Source organism: Salmo salar, chromosome ssa10 (assembly GCF_905237065.1).
Source record: "Salmo salar chromosome ssa10, Ssal_v3.1, whole genome shotgun sequence".
Lineage (NCBI taxonomy): Eukaryota > Metazoa > Chordata > Actinopteri > Salmoniformes > Salmonidae > Salmo > Salmo salar.
In genome coordinates, this window is record NC_059451.1 from 63,179,510 (window position 1) to 63,199,492 (window position 19,983).

Sequence of the window (19,983 nt, forward strand, 5' to 3'; positions counted from 1 at the left end):
ACATGTTTGTGCTATGCTATCTATGATTTTGTTATCTCCCTGCTTCTTTCCCTTTTATCTCTCCCTTTGTCGCTCCCTTTCTTGCCCTTTGGTCCGAAAGTAGCTAGCTAGCTAGGTCATCCAGTCAATCGAACTAGCTAGGTTATTAGTCCAAACTAAAAACGAGAGTTCCTATTGGAATTATTTTGAGAAGTCCCGCCCGTTTTAGAAACGTTTCGCAACTTGAATCGGCGGAATGAATACACATTAGCCAAGGAGGAGGAGCCAAGCCGTACAAAGTACATAAACTCTGCTATTTAGCTAGCAAGCGTATCCATTTTTCACGCATTTTTTGGTTTAAAGTTTTGCTTTCACGATGGCTGATGATAGAGGGAAAGCAACCGATCAAATGAAGCTATGGAAAGAGGGCCGAAGCGCTCAGGTTTGTCCACTTCGATGATTCCATTTATATAGAGGCGACGATAATGTTGCGCAGTCGAAGCAAGGGGAGTTTGTTGTGAAACGGGTGAGGTCGTCCAGGGTCCTATTCGTATCTCCTGGCTCGACAGTTAGCTGTATCGGTTAACACATTTCCTATCATTTAAGAACCCTGGCACTATACAATTCCACAACATTTCGTACAAAGTCAACGCGCATTTGTGTTCGAATTGTATTCATTTCTGGTCGTGCGAGGGGAGGGGGGGGTCAGGAATTGTTAGGTGGCTGCTAGCGGATTGCTGCTGTTAGCTAACGTTCGCTTAGCACTTGCAGGTTAAGTTCTTGCATTTTTTTTTTTATAGAATAGAATACTTCTAGCCACAATAATCTGATTAGACGTTCATTACATTCTCTCTAGTCGGAACGCGGCTATACCACGATCAGGAAAGCGCGGAGCCGGCGATAGCAACTCGTTTAGTATCAAATCAAATGTTATTAGTCACATGCGCAGAATACAACAGGTGTAGTAGACCTGACAGTGAAGTGCAGTAAAATAACAATAGCGAGACTATATATACAGGCTGGTACCGATACAGTCAATGTGCGGGGGCGCCGGTTAGTTGAGGTAGTATGTACATGTAGGTAGAATTATTAAAGTGACTATGCATAGATGACAACAGAGAGTAGTAGTGGTGTAAAGGGGGGGAGGGCAGTGCAAATAGTCTGGGTAGCCATTTGACTAGAGTCTTATGGCTTTGGGGTAGAAGCCGTTTAGAGGAATTGGCCTTCCTCTATGATATGTTACCTATGGTATGTATTAATTTGTGGATGTCAATTACCCATTTCGTATGACAAGGAGATACAAATTAATAAGTAGTTGCAAGTCAACTAAAATTATAAAGTTGTCTGTGATGAGACCAAGTAAACGCATGGCTTTCTTTCATTCGCCATATACCCAGCTAGCAATGAGGACTTGGCCCAGCAGCAGCCCTCTTCCGGGAGGCCGGAACTGATTGAATCGGTTCGGAATCAAAATGAATGACTGCCCAGAATCCCCCCAGAAGCGGCCCGATGCAAATGTAAATAAATGTGTACGTCTGTCGGCATGCCGATGGCACGCATCCTCAAAACTTGCGAACTCGGGAAGTTCCCTCCACAAAGTATCAAAATACTACACAGGACTCTTAAAGAATTTCACTTAAATGTTAATTATATTTTTGGATCACAGAAACAATGAGAAAATATGGAAAAATAAATCCTGAAATGTTAACTATGTAAATCGTCCCGAGTCCCAAGTAATACATTTGGGCCAGATAACTCACATCGGAATCGGCCCGAGTCCCAAGTAATACATTTGAGCCAGATAACTCACATCGGAATTGGCCCAAGCTCAATCCCAGCATCCTAGCCATAAGTAATACTGCCGAATTCGGCCCAGACTCGGGTCACATGATGTCGGCCGAGTTTGAATCTCAGCCGAGTGCCCCGACTCTCAGCCAGAATCGGCCCAGGTGCACTGTGCTGGCTGGGTATTTACTCAGTCTGTTGCTAAAATTCTAATGGCTTTATATAAATGTACTGATAGCCCAAATGTATGAAAACTCCACGAGAAAATCTGTTGGCCAGCAAGTGGGAGGGTTTTCAGTGTTTGAATTAAAATTATTCTGGCCTCCGGAGTGGCGTAGAGGCCTAAGGCAATGCATAGCAGTGTTACGGCGCCACTACAGCCTGGGGTTCATGTCATTACCTGCTGTGACCGGGAGTCCCATAGGGCGGTGCACAATTGGCCCAGCGTTGTCCGGGTTTGGCCTGGGGACTTTAATTGTCTCATCGCACTCTAGCGACTCCTTGTGGCGGGATGGGTGCCTGCAGGCTGACGTCGTGGTCAGTTGAACGGTGTTTCCTCCAACACATTGGTGCAGCTGGCTTCCGGGTTAAGCGAGGGGGTGTTAAAACCTCTCTGGGATAGAGGTCCCGCCATCGATTTGACTAATCCACTCGTTCAACATGCAGAGAACGGAATCCAAAAAGCTACCGCTGAACTTAGTTACAACAAGTCAAAATACGTTTTCATTTAATCCTCAGATTCCCTAAAATGTAATTAAACTATAATATTTCAATAGGAAAAGGATATTAGCAGGTGTGCATTCTCTTCGTCGCGCGCGCATAGACTGATTTTCAAGTCTGTATCCCAGTACTAAACTCTTAATTCTTCCTCGTTTGGGAAGAAACAAGCTTGAAACCTTGAACAAAGACTACTGACATCCAGTGGAAGCCATAGGAATTGCATACGGGGAGCTAGATTACATTTTTTCCCTATACGTTCTAATGGAAGAGCATGGGCTCTTAAAACCTGTTGAGGACAGACGTTCCGCTAGCGGAACCCCGTTCCGCCTGCGGAACCTCTAGCCAACAGCCAATGGCATCGCACTGCGCGAAATACAAAACCAACTAAATTACCACAATTCAATTTTCTCAAACAATCAACTATTTTACACCATTTTAAAGATAAGACTCTTGTTAATCTAACCACATTGTCCGATTTCAAAAAGGCTTTACAGAGAAAGCAAAACATTTAGATTATGTTAGGAGAGTACATAGACACAAATAATCACACAGCCATTTTCCAAGCAAGCATACATGTCACATAAACCCAAACCACAGCTAAATGCAGCACTAACCTTTGATGATCTTCATCAGATGTCACTCCTAGGACATTATGTTATACAATACATGCGTGTTTTGTTCAATCAAGTTCATATTTATATCAAAAACCAGCTTTTTACATTAGCATGTGATGTTCAGAACTAGCATACCCACCGAAAACTTCCGGTGAATTTACTAAATTAATCATGATAAACGTTCACAAAAGACATAACAATTATTTTAAGAATTATAGATACAGAACTCCTTTATGCAATCGCGTTGTCAGATTTTAAAATAGCTTTTCGGCGAAAGCACATTTTGCAATATTCTGAGTACATAGCTCGGCCATCACGGCTAGCTATTTTGACACCCACCAAGTTTGGGACAACCTAAACTCAGAATTACTATTAGAAAAATTTGATTACCTTTGCTGTTCTTCGTCAGAATGCACTCCCAGGACTTCTACTTAAACAACATGTTGTTTTGGTTCCAAATAATCCATAGTTATATTCAAATAGCTCCGAATTGTTCGTGCGTTCAGGTCACTATCCGAAGGGTGACGCGCGAGCGCATTTCGTGACAAAAAAATCAAAAGATTCCATTACCGTACTTAGCAGCATGTCAAACGCTGTTTAAAATACATTTTTATGCTATTTTTCTCGTAAAATAGCGATAATATTCCAACCGGGCAACGTTGTATTCATTCAAAGGCTGAAAGAAAAAAATGGAGTAGTCTCGTGACCGCGCATCTCCAGTGTCACTGTCCCCAGGCTGACCACTTACAAATTCTGCTGCTGTTCTTTGCCCAGAGACAGCAGACACCCCATTCCACTTTCTGGCGGCTTTAAAGAGCCAATGGAAGCCTTAGAAAATGTCACGTTACAGCACAGATGCTGTATTTTCGATAGAGATGCAACAGAAGGACAACAAATTGTCAGACAGGGCACTTCCTGTATGGAATCTTCTCAGGTTTTGGCCTGCCATATGAGTTTTGTTATACTCACAGACACCATTCAAACAGTTTTAGAAACTTTAGAGTGTTTTCTATCCAAATCTACTAATTATATGCATATTCTAGTTTCTGGGCAGGAGTAGTAACCAGATTAAATCGGGTACGTTTTTTATCCGGCCGTGAAAATACTGCCACCTATCCCAAAGAAGTTAAATCAAATCTTTTTTTTTTTTTTTTTTTTTTTTCTCCTACCATATCTATTGTGTTATTGTCTCTTTTACATTATTTTAACATTTCTACAAACTTCAGAGTGTTTTCTTTCCAATGGTACCAATTATATGCATATCCTGGGTTCAGGGCCTGAGCAACAGGCAGTTTACTTTGGGCATGTCAGTCAGGTGGAAATGGAGAAAAATAGACCCTATGGACCCTAGAAGCGTGGTTAGGCAGGTCATGTTTCGGAGGACACATGACTCGACCTTCGTCTCTCACTAGCCCGTTGGGGAGTTGCAGCCATGAGACAAGTTCGTAATCATGAAATTGGGGAGAAAAAGGGGTAAAAATGTATTCCGAGCGTGCGAGGGAACCATGCCTGCAAAGCCCGTTACGCACCTGCATAAGGTAAATCTGAATACCAATTATTGAGAAGTGCTTAGGAAAGGCATACATTTCTTAAGTCTGAATTGGCCAATATTGAATTGTAACAATAGCATGAATGAAGCAATGAGGCCGTGATTGTAAATAAGAATTTGTTGTTAACTGACTTGCCTAGTTAAATAAAGGTAAAAATAAAAAGCATTTGATCATTCAATGTCTTCGCTATGTATAATGTCTATTCCGTTGCTTTCCCTTCAGAGGCCAGACACCCTGACCACAGGGGCTGGTCACCCGGTAGGGGACAAGCTGAATATAATGACCACAGGTCCCCAGGGGCCCCTCCTGGTGCAGGACACCCCGTTCATAGATGAGATGTCACACTTCGACCGTGAGCGCATCCCAGAGAGGGTGGTGCACGCCAAGGGAGGCGGTGGGTGTCCAGCACTACCAATGAATTTAAGACTGGCACTGATTGGCATTAATGCAATATATACTGAACAAAAATAGAAACGCACATGCAGCAATTTCAAAGATTTTACTTAGTTATAGTTCATATAAGTAAATTGCAAAAAATTCATTAGGCCCTAATCTATGGATTTCACATGACAGGGAATACAGATATGCCACACACATGGTCTGCAGTTGTGAGGCCGGTTGAATGTACTGCCAAATTCTCTAAAATGACGTTGGTAGAGAAATTAAGTCAATTCTCTGGCAACAGCTGTGGTGGGCGTTCGTCTTGTCAGCATGCCAATTGCACGCTTCCTCAAAACATGAGACGTGGCGTTGTGTGACAAAACTGCACGTTAGTGGCCTTTTATTGTCCCTAGCACAAGGTGCACCTGTGTAATGATCATGCTGTTTAATCAGCTTCTTGATATGCCAAACCTGTCAAGTGGATGGATTATCTTGGCAAAGGAGAAATGCTCACTAACAGGGATGTAAACAATTGTGTGCAAAAAAATAAGCATTTTGTGCGTGTGGAAAAATGTTGGTCAATTTTCTTTCTGCGCTCATTAAACATGAGACCAAGACATTAGATGTTGCGTTTTATATTTTTGTTCAGTATATGTGTCAAGCTGTTTAGACAAGCAGAAATGACAGAGCTGGAAAGACAGTCAGACACCACTAGATGTTTTACTTAATAGTGGAGCTTCACGTATTGGTTGGAGAAACACTACCCTGTCCTAGACATGTAGTTATCAATTGTGGGCCTACTTTTGGGTCTACGCCAAAAAGCCAACTGTAAGCGGTTCTCCAGTCTAATATTATAAAGACCATGATCATGTGACGATCTGTTGGCCCACTACACGAGGGGTAAAGTGCACCACATGTATGGCTTTATTTGCAGGTGTTTACTCACTAATCTTCCAAGGAATGTGTACTCAACATGGTGAAGGCAGCACATTTGTTTGTGAAGTTGAATATAACCTCACCTCATTTTGTCTAATGACAAGTTCAGTGGTTCTCTTTTGAATACTCGTTTCGATGTATCACTATGGGGATTCGCCAGGATCACCAACTCTTGGAAGGACCTGTCAGAAGCGTCTGTTGCAGACAAGTAGGTAGTGGCGAAGGAGGTGAGATACCTCACTTCCTTATAACGAGCCACTCGCCCACCATGTGGTCATTCATTCTTGTGAAAAGCATTACTCTAGCTCTCCTCTGCACGATTGATCCCTGTTTTCCTGCGCAACTGCTTACAAGCGAACCATGAAGGATATCGCTGCCAACCGTAGGTCTTCAGAGCAATTCGAAAGGTTTTCTACTTTTCGGTCTCCTTTGGTAGCTAGCTTCACGGCAAGCTATTGAGACTCGGTTAGCTGCAAGGCTAACTCGATTAGCTCACTGAGATGCAAGCGAATCTCACTAGCATACCTTACCTGCAACACGGTAGCATTGGTAGCTCCCTTCTCTCGTCTAGCTACGTTCATCCTTCTCAGCCTTAAGGTTCCTTCTATTATGGGAGCACATTACCTGCGGGCTAACTCTGCTGCTAGCTAATGCTCCACTAGCCTCGTGATTATAGCATTCTACTGTGCTCATTATTGTTAGTTATTAGCCGCAAGGCTTCTAACTAGCTAGCTCATAACAATGTTTACACAAGCTACCATTTGCTAGCCACCAGCTGCAAGGCTTCTAACTAGCTAGTCTACGCAGTCTACTTGTTGTTCTTACAACTGGTGTTGCTTTTTCCTCCAAGCAAGCCTTGTTCCTCACAATGGCCTCTGGTATCCCAGGACAAGCCTAGCCCAGCGCTTGGACCCCCACGTTCTTGCACTTGGGATTCCATGATTGCGGGGAAGGATACCCACCTTCTATGCATCAATTGCCTGTGAAAGGAACATGCCCAAGAGGCACTTTACGACCCTGAGTCCTGTGAGCACGGCTGACTGGGGCAGGTCTGAGGTTTAAATGAGCATCTATCTGAATAGCCCCTTTCGCCTCCAAGCCAACAGCGAAAGCTGAAGCTCAGCTCCCAGCAACCTAGCGAGGTCATGGATGGCCTCGACTCCTTCCCCTCACTGTCTCCATTGGAGTTTAGGCTTCTCTGAGCCCGTTAAGGGACCTATACAACGAGAAGAGACCGGTCTCATTCAGCTGCGGTAAAGCAACTCCCAGTGGTACCCGCATGCCTCAGGGAAGCTAAGAGCAGGACAAACCCCTCACTAGCAAGATTCTTGGCTTATCATGCTGATCTAATGGAGGTGGTGGGAAAACAACTGGACTCAGACACCTTAGATCCAGATGCCTGGGGGAGATCTGTGTGATTAGACTTAAACCTCTGTGCCTCCCATAGTGCCATCTAAGGCTGTGGTCGTACCATGAGCCTGGGGCTGAGCGAGGACTGCGCGCTCGCCAGACGTCAGAGCCTCAGATAATGATCTGGTACGTTCTGTCTTATTTATTATTATTTTTTTACTGCAATTTTTTCAGATAACCGGACATCCCCATCAGTTGGGAGCAAGAGGCTGGGGATATCTTCGCTCTTGACAACCCTCCATGGAACAGGGCCAAGACATACCAGTTACATAGCTGTTTTACTTCCCAGCATTAGGAATACTGTGCTGAGTAAAAATAAATAAAAGACAGGCCCTTGAATCTTGGAAGAGAGTGCCAGCCTCCTTATGCACGCTCTGGGTTGTTTTTCTTGGACAAGTGGAATGACTAAACCAACTGTTCCTTCCTACTCTGTTTTCCATGGTCCTATGCTCGTTGCAGGATTTCTTGGACAGAGATAAAAGGTTTTCTTTGTTAATACTAGCCGCTTTCTTGGCCTGCCAAGGCCCTGACAGTATTGCCGTTTATCCATCCCTATTATGTCGTTTTTCGGAGGGGAGGGGCACGTCGCTTACGCCCAGTCGCTAAGCCTTTAGCTAGTCCTGGGACATGTCTATTGTGCTTAAGACATTTTCATAGCAGCGTGGAGCTGTAATATTTCTTTGTCTTTCGCTTTGCTACAGCCCTTGGCACCCATAAGCGAGTGTGTGGACTGTGCTTTACCAGCCACTGTTTGCGCCCTCAGTGTGCCCATGGGTTTTTCAGATTAATGTACCTAATCCCATCCTTTGGCCTAGGTCGACATTTTCTTATTGTTGCACCTTGGGGCCTATGGCTTTTCACCTGTCGCCTTCCTCAGTAGGGCGTATGGCTCGTTGCACATCTACTTGGACTGAACAAGAGCTCAGGCAAGGGTGTTATGTTCTTCCCTCATTGGGCAACATTATATTGTTTTATAATGGTGAGATTGACAGCCTTTGGAGGGGCCTGAAAGGGCCCTCTTCTACAGAGGAGTTTATATCTTGGGCACTGTTTTTGGGACACGGCTTGGGCTTCCCCTCACTTTGTTACAAGGTTTTTCCCAACTGGTTGTTTCTGTACTTTCTTGGTTCGTACTCCCTCAGTTTCAGTGCCTCTTGAAGATTGTTAATGTTTAGACTATCGTGGCTTCAGAGAATGTTTTGCGATACAGGAGTTGGCCATATCCCCATAATGATACATCGAAACAAGTATTTGATAGAACTTAAGGTTACTTGCGTAACCCCGGTTCTCTGATAATGAGGTGGGATGTATCACTGCATTTCCTTGCTGGCAAGGGCGCGAGGAAGAGAAGCATGCTTGAGAAGGACCAGAGAATGAGAGAGTGCCTTCTTATAAGGAAGTGAGGGGCTCACCTCATTTGCCACTCTACCTGTCTCCAACAGATGCTTTTGATACAGTAGGACCTTCCTATAGTTGGTGATCCTGGCGAACCTCCATAGTGATACGTCATACTCATATTATCAGAGAACCGGGGTTACACAAGTAACTTCGTTTTGCACGGCCTACAATGACAGTAAAGATACATTGGTTTTAAATTAGGAGTGATTAACTATGTTAGCCTAACTAGCTGTGCCATCTCTAGTCTCAGAAACCGACCCTAGGTAACAGCAGAGACTGGCGTCTGGTTTCAGTGACGGACGGACTCTTTTTTAAAAAATTTTTTAATTTTTTTTTTTGGCAACTTCGATAAGGGAACAAAAAATGTGTATCTCTAACTAGCTAACATAAAATACAACGGTAACTGACCATGCACTGCCTCTTCCTCAACAGGAGCGTTCGGGTACTTTGAGGTGACACATGACATCTCTCGCTACTGCAAGGCCAAGGTGTTTGAGCATGTGGGAAAGACCACACCTATCGCCATCCGCTTCTCCACCGTGGGTAAGACGCACCACCGCGTAGCATCTCCACTTTCTTACCGGGTTACATTAGCCAACATTACATTTTTTTTTAGTATTTTATTATCCCATACTTTCCTGGTATTTAATCAAAACTTACATTAGTAAAATTCTATTGAGGTTGCTCCCTCCGGCTTTTCCATAAAACTGCTACAAACACATTTACTTGTTTCCTCAAGAACATGTGTAAAGAAGCACTGTAATATGTATTTGCTACCAACATTAGCTTGTTTACGATACTTTTAGTCATTGCCTCTGATTTATGATTGTCTGCAAAAGCAGTGTTTGCCGATATTTTACATTTAAGTCATTTAGCAGACGCTCTTATCCAGAGCGACTTACAAATTAGTGGATTCACCTTATGATATCCAGTGGAACAACCACTTTACAATAGTGCATCTAAATCTTTTAAGGGGGGGGGGTAGAAGGATTACTTTATCCTATCCTAGGTATTCCTTAAAGAGGTCAGAAGAATCCTTGACCGAGTTCATGTTAACTTCTGACGAATAGAAAATTCCTAATTTGACCAACTAACACTCTTATAACAGCTCTAGTAACGCTCATAGCGGATGCCTGGACAGTAGTCTCCTGCCATAGCTATACAAACAGCTTGTGCAAGAGCCCCATGAGAAAATGGTGTTGTCTACATGATTGATGCTGTCAAGTGACGAGCAGTCCGTAGTGTAGTAACCTTGATGCGCAAGTGTCCATCACTAACCCTGACCCAAAGCCTCAGTGGGAAAACTGCTATTACTGGAATGAAATTAGCTGGGAATCCAAAGAAAAGACACACTCCGTAAACAATCTGGATTAATTATTTGACACAGTTAGCCTACATGTCCTATAAACATAATTACCAGAAAATAGACAGTCATTTTTTTCATCTGTTAATAATGTCTTGTTTAAACTGTGAGTTTCTAATTGTCATATATATATTGTATCTAAATCATGTAGCTGGGGAATCTGGCTCAGCCGACACAGTGAGAGACCCACGTGGCTTTGCAGTCAAGTTCTACACTGACGAGGGAAACTGGGACCTTACTGGCAACAACACCCCCATATTCTTTATCAGGGACGCCATGCTGGTGAGTCCAGACGCGTATGAGTCAAGATTGAGCTTCTGTGCCCAGCCAAGGTTCAAGGTGTAGTGTGTTACCGTGTCCAAGGTTCAGGGTGAGGTGTGTGTGGCCGTGTTCAGGGTGTAGTGTGTGTTACCGTGGCCAAGGTTCAGGGTGAGGTGTGTGTGTGGCCGTGTCCAAGGTTCAGGGTGAGGTGTGTGTGGCCGTGTCCAAAGTTCAGGGTGTAGTGTGTGTGTGCCCGTGTCCAAGGTTCAGGGTGTAGTGTGTGTGTGTGTGGCCGTGTCCAAGGTTCAGGGTGAGTGTGTGTGTGTGTGGCCGTGTCCCTGGTTCAGGGTGTAGTGTGTGTGTGGCCGTGTCCAAGGTTCAGGGTGTAGTGTGTGTGTGTGTGGCCGTGTCCAAGGTTCAGGGTGTAGTGTGTGTGTGTGTGGCCGTTAGTTCAGGGTGTAGTGTGTGTGTGTGTGGCCGTGTCCAAGGTTCAGGGTGTAGGTGGTGTGTGTGTGGCCGTGTCCAAGGTTCAGGGTGTAGTGTGTGTGTGTGTGTGGCCGTGTCCAAGGTTCAGGGTGTAGTGTGTGTGTGTGTGGCCGTGTCCAAGGTTCAGGGTGTAGTGTGTGTGTGTGTGTGGCCGTGTCCAAGGTTCAGGGTGTAGTGTGTGTGTGTGTGTGGCCGTGTTCAGGGTTCAGGGTGTAGTGTGTGTGTGTGTGTGGCCGTGTCCAGGGTTCAGGGTGTAGTGTGTGTGTGTGTGGCCGTGTCCAAGGTTCAGGGTGTAGTGTGTGTGTGTGGCCGTGTCCAAGGTTCAGGGTGTAGTGTGTGTGTGTGTGGCCGTGTCCAAGGTTCAGGGTGTAGTGTGTGTGTGTGTGTGTGTGTGGCCGTGTCCAAGGTTCAGGGTGTAGTGTGTGTGTGTGGCCGTGTCCAAGATTCAGGGTGTAGTGTGTGTGTGTGGCCGTGTCCAAGGTTCAGGGTGTAGTGTGTGTGTGTGTGTGTGTGTGTGTGTGTGTGTGTGTGTGGCCGTGTCCAAGGTTCAGGGTGTAGTGTGTGTGTGTGTGTGTGTGTGTGGGTGTCAAGCAGGGTGTAGTGTGTGTGTGTCCAAGGTTCAGGGTGTAGTGTGTGTGTGTGTGTGTGTGTGTGTTCCTGGCCAAGGTTCAGGGTGTAGTGTGTGTGTGTGTGTGTGTTTGTTACCGTGGCCAAGGTTCAGGGTGTAGTGTGTGTGTGTGTGTGTGTGTGTTTGTTACCGTGGCCAAGGTTCAGGGTGTAGTGGTGTGTGTGTGTGTGTGTGTTTGTTACCGTGGCCAAGGTTCAGGGTGTAGGTGTGTGTGTGTGTGTGTGTGTTTGTTACCGTGGCCAAGGTTCAGGGTGTAGGTGTGTGTGTGTGTGTGTGTGTGTGTGTGTGTTTGTTACCGTGGCCAAGGTTCAGGGTGTAGTGTGTGTGTGTGTGTTTGTTACCGTGGCCAAGGTTCAGGGTGTAGTGTGTGTGTGTGTGTGTGTGTGTTTGTTACCGTGGCCAAGGTTCAGGGTGTAGTGTGTGTGTGTGTGTTTGTTACCGTGGCCAAGGTTCAGGGTGTAGTGTGTGTGTGTGTGTGTGTTTGTTACCGTGGCCAAGGTTCAGGGTGTAGTGTGTGTGTGTGTGTGTGTGTGTTTGTTACCGTGGCCAAGGTTCAGGGTGTAGTGTGTGTGTGTGTGTGTGTGTGTGTGTTTGTTACCGTGGCCAAGGTTCAGGGTGTAGGTGTGTGTGTGTGTGTGTTTGTTACCGTGGCCAAGGTTCAGGGTGTAGTGTGTGTGTGTGAGACCAAGATGTTTTGTGTGTATGGGTGGATATTATGTGTTATGGTGCTATACATTAGTTAATCTCCCCGTATGATATGTACCATTACCGCATCTCTCTGATATCCCTTTGTCTGTGCAGTTCCCATCCTTTATCCACTCTCAGAAGCGCAACCCCCAGACTCACCTAAAGGACCCAGACATGGTGTGGGACTTCTGGAGCCTGCGGCCTGAGTGTATGCATCAGGTGCTGTAGTTGCTCCTCTCTACCTGCAACCAAACCTTTACATGCACACACACGGTAGATCGATGGATGGCTTTCTGATTTCTCCCCACACTAAGCCAAATTTTAGTAACATGCCATTAACAACTTCATAGCTATGCCATTATGTCTAGGAATGGTGGGTGCTGCGTATGCATCCCATTCCTGATTATTACATCATCCTTATATACTTACGTTTTTCTAGATCTTATTTACTTACAATAGCTCAACTGCTAATAACCGAATATGTGTCTTTGTTCATGGTCTTCTATTTGTTCTCGTCTCTGTGAAGGTGTCCTTCCTGTTCAGTGACCGTGGTCTGCCTGACGGCTTCCGCCACATGAACGGCTACGGCTCTCACACCTTCAAGCTGGTCAACGCCAAGGGTCAGCCTGTCTACTGCAAGTTCCATTACAAGGTCAAAGCACAATTAAAAATAATGTAGTGTACAGGACTAGTGAAATGCACTACACTTAAATGGATAGAGGAGTCAGCTATACCTAATTAACTGAAGGATACGAGAGGGTAATGGTGGGAAAGAAGGAAACGTAGTTGGGGAAATTGGGACAGGGTCCATAGTAACCCATAGCAACCTTCCCATCTCAGACCGACCAGGGCATCAAGAACATGAAACCTGAGGATGCCGAGCACCTGGCTTCCACCGACCCGGACTATGCCATCCGAGACCTTTACACCTCCATCGCCAACGGCAACTTCCCCTCCTGGTCCTTTTATATCCAGGTCATGACCTTTGAGCAGGCAGAGAAGTTCCAGTGGAACCCCTTTGACCTGACCAAGGTACCATAGAGATGCAATAAGCAGTAATCGCTCCGCCATTTGCCTAATTTAAGTTTGTGACAAAGCAAGTAGTCATTGTGTCGAGAATCATTGTACCATCTAAACCACTGTGATATTTTCCATAACCAAAGATATTGTATTTTCAGGTGTTTGAAGCTGGTGTACTAAACCAAAAGGAAATGCGCAAGAACGGGCAGCATAGAAGTAGCGCATATAGGACAGATCTACCACTTCTTAGACTTACTTTCAATGAGAAAGAACGATTTAGAACTCAATTTCTATGTGAATTTGGTCGGGTCGCCCAAAAAGTGACATATTGCAGCTTTATTACTCATAATATTCAGTTATGTGGGAACCACTCTCTTTATAGGTGGTGCATTTATCAATATGTTCCCTTGGTTTTCAAAGAATGTGACGGCAATACCTGATGTCTTTGTACTTTCTTAGCCATTTAAACCTGGAGTCAACAACACATTCCCAGAATATCCAGACATTGGCAGTACTCTGGCTTTTCCACAAGAGGGGGGGACTTCCTCAACACAAACCCTTAAAGATCTGACAGTGGTCTAATATCTGTTATGGTGTCATGGCATCTGTGAGCATTAGTATGATTGGCAACTGATTCTCATAGCTGTTATTTAGTCAGGATAATTATTAGGTGAAAATAAGGGGGTCGTGCAAGCCTACATGTTCATGGAATTCTTTTGCACATCCATGCACCTTGGTTGGCATGCGAGGTAGCTACACTTCTCTCTTACTCCTTAGGTGTGGTCTCACAAGGAGTACCCCCTCATTCCTGTGGGGAGGTTGGTGCTCAACAGAAACCCTGCCAACTACTTTGCTGAGATCGAGCAGCTAGCCTTTGACCCCAGCAACATGCCCCCAGGCATCGAGCCCAGCCCTGACAAGATGCTGCAGGGCCGTCTGTTCTCCTACCCAGACACACACCGGCACCGGCTGGGCGCCAACTACCTGCAGCTGCCCGTCAACTGCCCCTTCAGGACCCGTGTGTCCAACTACCAGCGAGACGGGCCCATGTGCATGTTCGACAACCAGGCTGGCGCTCCCAACTACTTCCCCAACAGCTTCAGTGCTCCAGAGACCCAGCCCCAGCACGTGGAGACCAGGTTTAAGGTGTCCCCAGATGTGGGCCGCTACAACAGTACTGACGACGATAACGTCACACAGGTAGAGAACCCGTATGTTGGGAATATTGTTAAGTTATTACTAAACTTTATGAATTAATATATTTTATGAATGGAGGGCACCAGTTGATTATTGGACAAACATTGTATTTTAAGAGTATCTGACTCGTGAGTTATCGTAGCAATAACACACGAAGACAGAACAAAGAATAATAGTAATCATTGATTTATCTGAAGGTACAGTATATCTGATGAGCCTAGTATCCGATTTGTGAAACCGTACAGTTTTCTAGAGCTTGTTTTGGATCAGAAAACCCCCCAAATAACAAGTAAACTACAAATGTAATGATAAAAATCAATACATGAATCAATGGTTACAGGGTAAATGATGATGATGATGATATGTAATCGATACAGGAGAATGATGAATTCAATCATTTGTTTATCAAATTGCTAGAGAATGATATTCTAATTGTGGATCGAGCTACCTTTACACAATCAAGCTTGTACTTACGAGGTCATGCGGGCGCATACTGCTAAAAAGTATTGACTGAGTTGTGCAGTGAGCAATTTTAAAATGCAAGTTGGGGTTCAGTTCTAACATGCAGTTACTGAATGTCAACCTAAAGAGTTACACATTACACTTAGTGCCAATGGATCAATGCATTAGTTACTCTCAAAGGGGGAGACTAGAGACTCAGAGATTTGCACTGACGCCAGGTGGTGCAAGTCAGAACGAGGAATGCTAGCTTCTGCCGTAGAGGACAGATCTTAGTGGGATCAGTCTGATTAAAGCCAGTGATCCGGAATCGTTAGCTTGGCTTCAAGGGAAAACGACAACATACTTTTCCACTAACCCCATCATTTTCATGTCTTCCCTGTCCGGTAAAGGGGGTTGTGCTGATGTGACATGGGGTTAATTTACTACACACAGGGAGCTGTGTGCACTGCACTGGCAGGGCCAATAATGATACACCCTATAAAGAAATCTTTGTTATTATACATATTAAATGCTTTATGATTACAAATAATAAAATAAATATTTTATTGATAGTTTCTTAATGCTGATTGGTGTATGTGACCAGTGCCCTGACCCTTTGTCTATATGTATTACAGGTGCGTACCTTCTTCACTGAGGTGCTGAACGAGGAGGAGCGCCAGAGGCTTTGTCAGAATATGGCTGGTGCCCTGAAGGGAGCCCAAGTCTTCATCCAGAAACGCTGGGTGAGTTCTCATCCTCGTCATCACCATGATTAAGATTGTCTAAGTCATCACTTTCATCATCATTAGTACCAGCAATTATGGCTGTTATTAAGTTGGTATCATCTTCCTCACTACCACAAAGGCCATCTTTACAATGTAGTGTTTAATAATGTATAGTACCATCACTAACACTGTTCTGATCCTCTCTCTCTCTGCTCTCACTCCCTGTTTTTCCAGGTTCAGAACCTGATGGCTGTGCATGCAGACTATGGAAACGGGGTCCAGGCCCTACTCAACAATGCTGAGCCCAAGAAGGTAAGTCCATTTGTTGCTGTCAACAGACACTAAAGCTTATGTCAACAAGGCAACAGTAAACATGTCGTCCCCCATGAATGATGCAGTATAGTCAAAGTAGGAAAAGCTCTCGCACATCTGAGATGGCTTGGTGCAGGTGAATAGGAATAAATCATGAATATTTGGAGAAAAATAAAGATCAAAGTGTAGTCGCATTATTTACATGAGCAGTTTTAAGTATATTGTAGATCCTTCATGAAAATCAAAAGTTGCATTAACTAAATAGTTTCATACACATTGTATTTAGGTAGAACTTTTAGTTTGTACTTTTTTTCTTTTTCCTTTCTATTTAGTAGGTGACTTTTTCTGTCAGGGCCCTCGTAAACAAGATTGTGTTTTTAATAGCCTCAAATCTCCTTGTCTCCCGTTGTCTCCTCCCCCTCTCACAGGACGCTGTGAGAGTGTATACCCGTGGAGGTGCAGCTGCCATCACAGCCTCCTCCAAGATGTGATGCCTTAACTTCCACCTGGGGGGCAGTTCCACCTGTTGTGCTTACCAGCCTGCTGTCCAAGATCCTACTTCTAACCGTCCGTGAATGCGATAGCTAATGAAATGGGGAAACTATCATGATTTAATATTCCTCAGGCTACTTACAACATTGTTCTAACGTGTTCCCTGCCCATTTTGCCAAAGTTCACACAGAAATGTATGTAGTCAGACTGCAGCCCTATGGGAGAAGATCTGTCCCCAAACTACATTTGTATATACAGGTCTGCTGTCTGAATTGTCCATGCCATTTCCAGTATAGTGAGCCATCTCTTCCCAGTTGTGTATCGTTTGTGTGTCCATGCTTCATCGAAGCCCTGATAGTTCGCTTAATAGAGGTATGTGTTAGCCTATATGCAAAAAATGACGTTGATCCTAGTTAAACAAAAGACCAATGTTTTCGAATAAGATTCATAATTATTTTGCAGTTTAAACTTAAGATCTCTTCAAAAGTGTTCCTGTGTTAAGGCCTACACCATATTCCTTGTTTTATATATTAGAAATAGTTGCCGGCCGTCGATCGGCGAGAGTGACTGTGATTTGAGTCATAAAAGATTGTTTAAGTCATCGTCCTCGCAGCCAAACCAACACAGCAGTGCCTTTGTGGTTAGGAACTTATCCATAGTCACCATGGCATTATAAAGTGTTTGCAATGACTTTTATGAATAATCTCATGTACCAAATGTCTTCTGTATATTTGTGTACATACTCTGAATCACTAAAGAGTTGAATTAGGGCTGGGGAAACAAGAACCACTACTGTTTACTGTGGAGAAATCTTATCCCTTCTCACAAATCTCCCTACTCATTTTCTATGTTCCAGCTGAGCCCAGGACTGTTAGTGTTTCTGTGCGAGGTAGCATTCCCCATCATATCGCCTGTCTGAAGAGAAGTGATATGCAATTGTGATCTTTGAACCACAAAATAAGATGCATTATTGAGTGTTTGATCTTTCAATTTATGCTAATATATCCAACGGCAATGCTATATGTGTGGTTTTAGTGGGTCTGGTTTAAAGTAGTCCTATCTTAACTCCAGGGTATGCACACTTTAGTTCTAACGCAGGACTCCAGCTGATTCTACTCGTTCAAGTCGTGAATGGTGGTTTGTCCTTAGGTCTCAGCATTTCAAGACATTCAGTCCTACCTCCCCATCTAGGTCCAATAGATTATTTACAAATACAAACTGACAGGACAGTGGTTAATTTAAGACAATGACTATAGAGTAAGCAGTGGTATGCTAAGACACTCAACAGACTGAGCTATGGGTAAACACAGACAATGACCTATTTCATCTGTACAAAACATTTTAAGCAGGTTCATACTTAGTTTCCATCAATTAAAATTCAACTGTAGGCCTACATTGTCTGAATAATGAATAGGTAGCTAGCATTTTCTTCACGCTAACCAGTTGAGCATATTTTATATAAGTCGTGGGTGAATGTGTAAGCTTTGTTTTATATTTCCTATACTTTGCCAGTTAATCAAAAACAAAACATCTCTCAATTCATGCTATCAGAACTGGGTTTTTTAAATATTAGAAAAAATTTTTCTAATACTTTGTGCCTTGAGCTTGCCTGCCCTGGCTTAATAAAGATATGTTGGTAAATTTATATGGCAATGAATCCTTCAGAACTAACTTGTTCAGGGGCAGGCTCACTCGGGGGCTAAGAACATTTATCCTGAATGAACCAGGTAAGTAGAATAGGGCTCTGAAGGTTGAGGGTTTGTCACCAAGGACAAGCTTACTCTCCTAACTTGTTTCATTGTAATATTTATTTCACAGGCCCCTGTCGCATGTAGGAGATATTTTGCATGTAATTCTGCCATTTATTGATGTGACATGCACTACATGACCAAAACTGTGTCAACGGACTTTCAAAATCTTAGCTAGCAGTCATCCTCGTGAATCACTTTGACAATCTACTGACAAATCCTTGTCATATGAAGAGACATTAGAGATAAAACATATCAGTGCTCCATTGCCATTAGACTAAGGTGACCAGATTTCTGAAATTAAAACCGGGGACATTTCCAGTTCGGCGGTCAATATATCATTAAAATATCCCATGTTAATATCTAAGAAATGAAAAGGGGGGACAATTCCGGTTTCATGTATTTAGTCTAACGCACACTGTGATAGAGAAAACTATATTACAGAAACACTACAGACAAGACAACTGTCCAATCTGAACAGCCATTCAGTAGTCCTGGTAGTCTGGGTAGAATAAGAGCAGAAGAGAACATGAGCAAAATTGAAAAAACAGACAATAGTATATGTGAAATACTTAACAGAAATAAGACGATGATAAGATTATATAGTTACCACTTGTACCAACCTAATCTGTATATTTCTCAGAAGAATGTATCTTCTTCAGGATTGCTCTGTCTTTGGCCAGCTTCTCCATGAACTCCTGGCAGGGGAGGTTGAAGTTTGTCTTCACAATAAGCATGGCCTTGATGGTAGGAACAGTGAACTTATTTCTTGCTGCTGTCCATATATCATTCATTTGGGAGAACTCTCTCGACTGGTGCATTACTTCGTCTGTGGGATGTCGTTCTCTTTGAAGTGGGTAACCACCGTGCTCCATCTCTGACTAAGCGGTGTCTCAGATGTTTTCCATTCTTCAAGCGATCCCCCCCCTTTAGAAACTCTTGCATGCCAGTAACCTCGTCAAACAATGCATCCTCATTGATGGTCACATTGGGGCATTTTTCCTGCAGTGTGCCTGCTGCCTTCTGGATCGCTTCACGCTGAGGTTGCCTTTTTAAAAGGAGACAATGTAAATCTTTTAGATTATCTGTGTGCTTTCCCTATGCTTGCAAGTAGTTCACAGCCATAGTGAAGAATGATTGGGATGTTTTGACAAAGCTCTCTAGACATTGCTCCATTTCCCTCTAGCTCTCTCTGAAGTCCTCTGACCAAAACTGGAATGAAGTTGTCATCACGTCTTGCAGTCAATTTTGCCTCAATGTTTTTCAGAATTGCAGCTGACTCCACAGCACAGCGGTCCTGGCCTTCAAGCATCTTGATCGTGTCACTGAATACGGTCAAGTTTCCATGGACAAAGGCCAGCCAAAGTTCAGTCAGTGGATCTTTGAACATTGTTCGCAGGACAACAGGGCATTTGTCTTCCGAAAGAAAAAAGGATTTCAGTGGCACATACCTTTTCAGCACTCTTTCTAGAGCAGGGAGCATGGACAGCCAGCGAACATTGCTATGTCCTAAAATGTTATGGTACTCCTGGCCAACAAACTCACAAAAGCTCTTCAGTCTTTCTACTCTGACGGTGAAAATATCTTTGTGAGCAGGTACTCAACATCAAGGGGAATCATATCCAAAGCTGTTCTGGCCGTGTTATGAATGATCTGGGCAGGATAACCTAAGCCAATCACCTCCCGCTGCAGAGCATTTTTAACTTTGGTATGGACATTGACCCTCCCCAGCCTATTCAGTCCTCCAAAGTTGATATTTGTGTTGTCGGCAGAGAATGCCACGACTCTGTTTTGCAGGTTACATTTTTGGATGACCACCAGGACCTCAGCTGCAATCTCCTCTGCTGTTT

The 19,983-nt window shown here is 44.0% G+C and overlaps 1 protein-coding gene across 4 annotated transcripts; it reads left to right on the top strand.

The window, feature by feature from the left end:
* Nucleotides 1-114: 114 nt before the first annotated feature.
* Nucleotides 115-18,030, top strand: cat (catalase). Of its 4 annotated transcripts, XM_014123794.2 has the most exons (11): nucleotides 115-421; nucleotides 4,871-5,042; nucleotides 9,206-9,316; nucleotides 10,288-10,418; nucleotides 12,313-12,417; nucleotides 12,725-12,850; nucleotides 13,039-13,230; nucleotides 13,996-14,418; nucleotides 15,492-15,599; nucleotides 15,816-15,893; nucleotides 16,322-18,030. In XM_014123794.2, exons 1-11 carry the CDS (start codon nucleotides 356-358, stop codon nucleotides 16,382-16,384), a joined length of 1,575 nt encoding a protein of 524 aa, XP_013979269.2. In that variant the 5' UTR covers nucleotides 115-355; the 3' UTR covers nucleotides 16,385-18,030.
* Nucleotides 18,031-19,983: the final 1,953 nt, after the last annotated feature.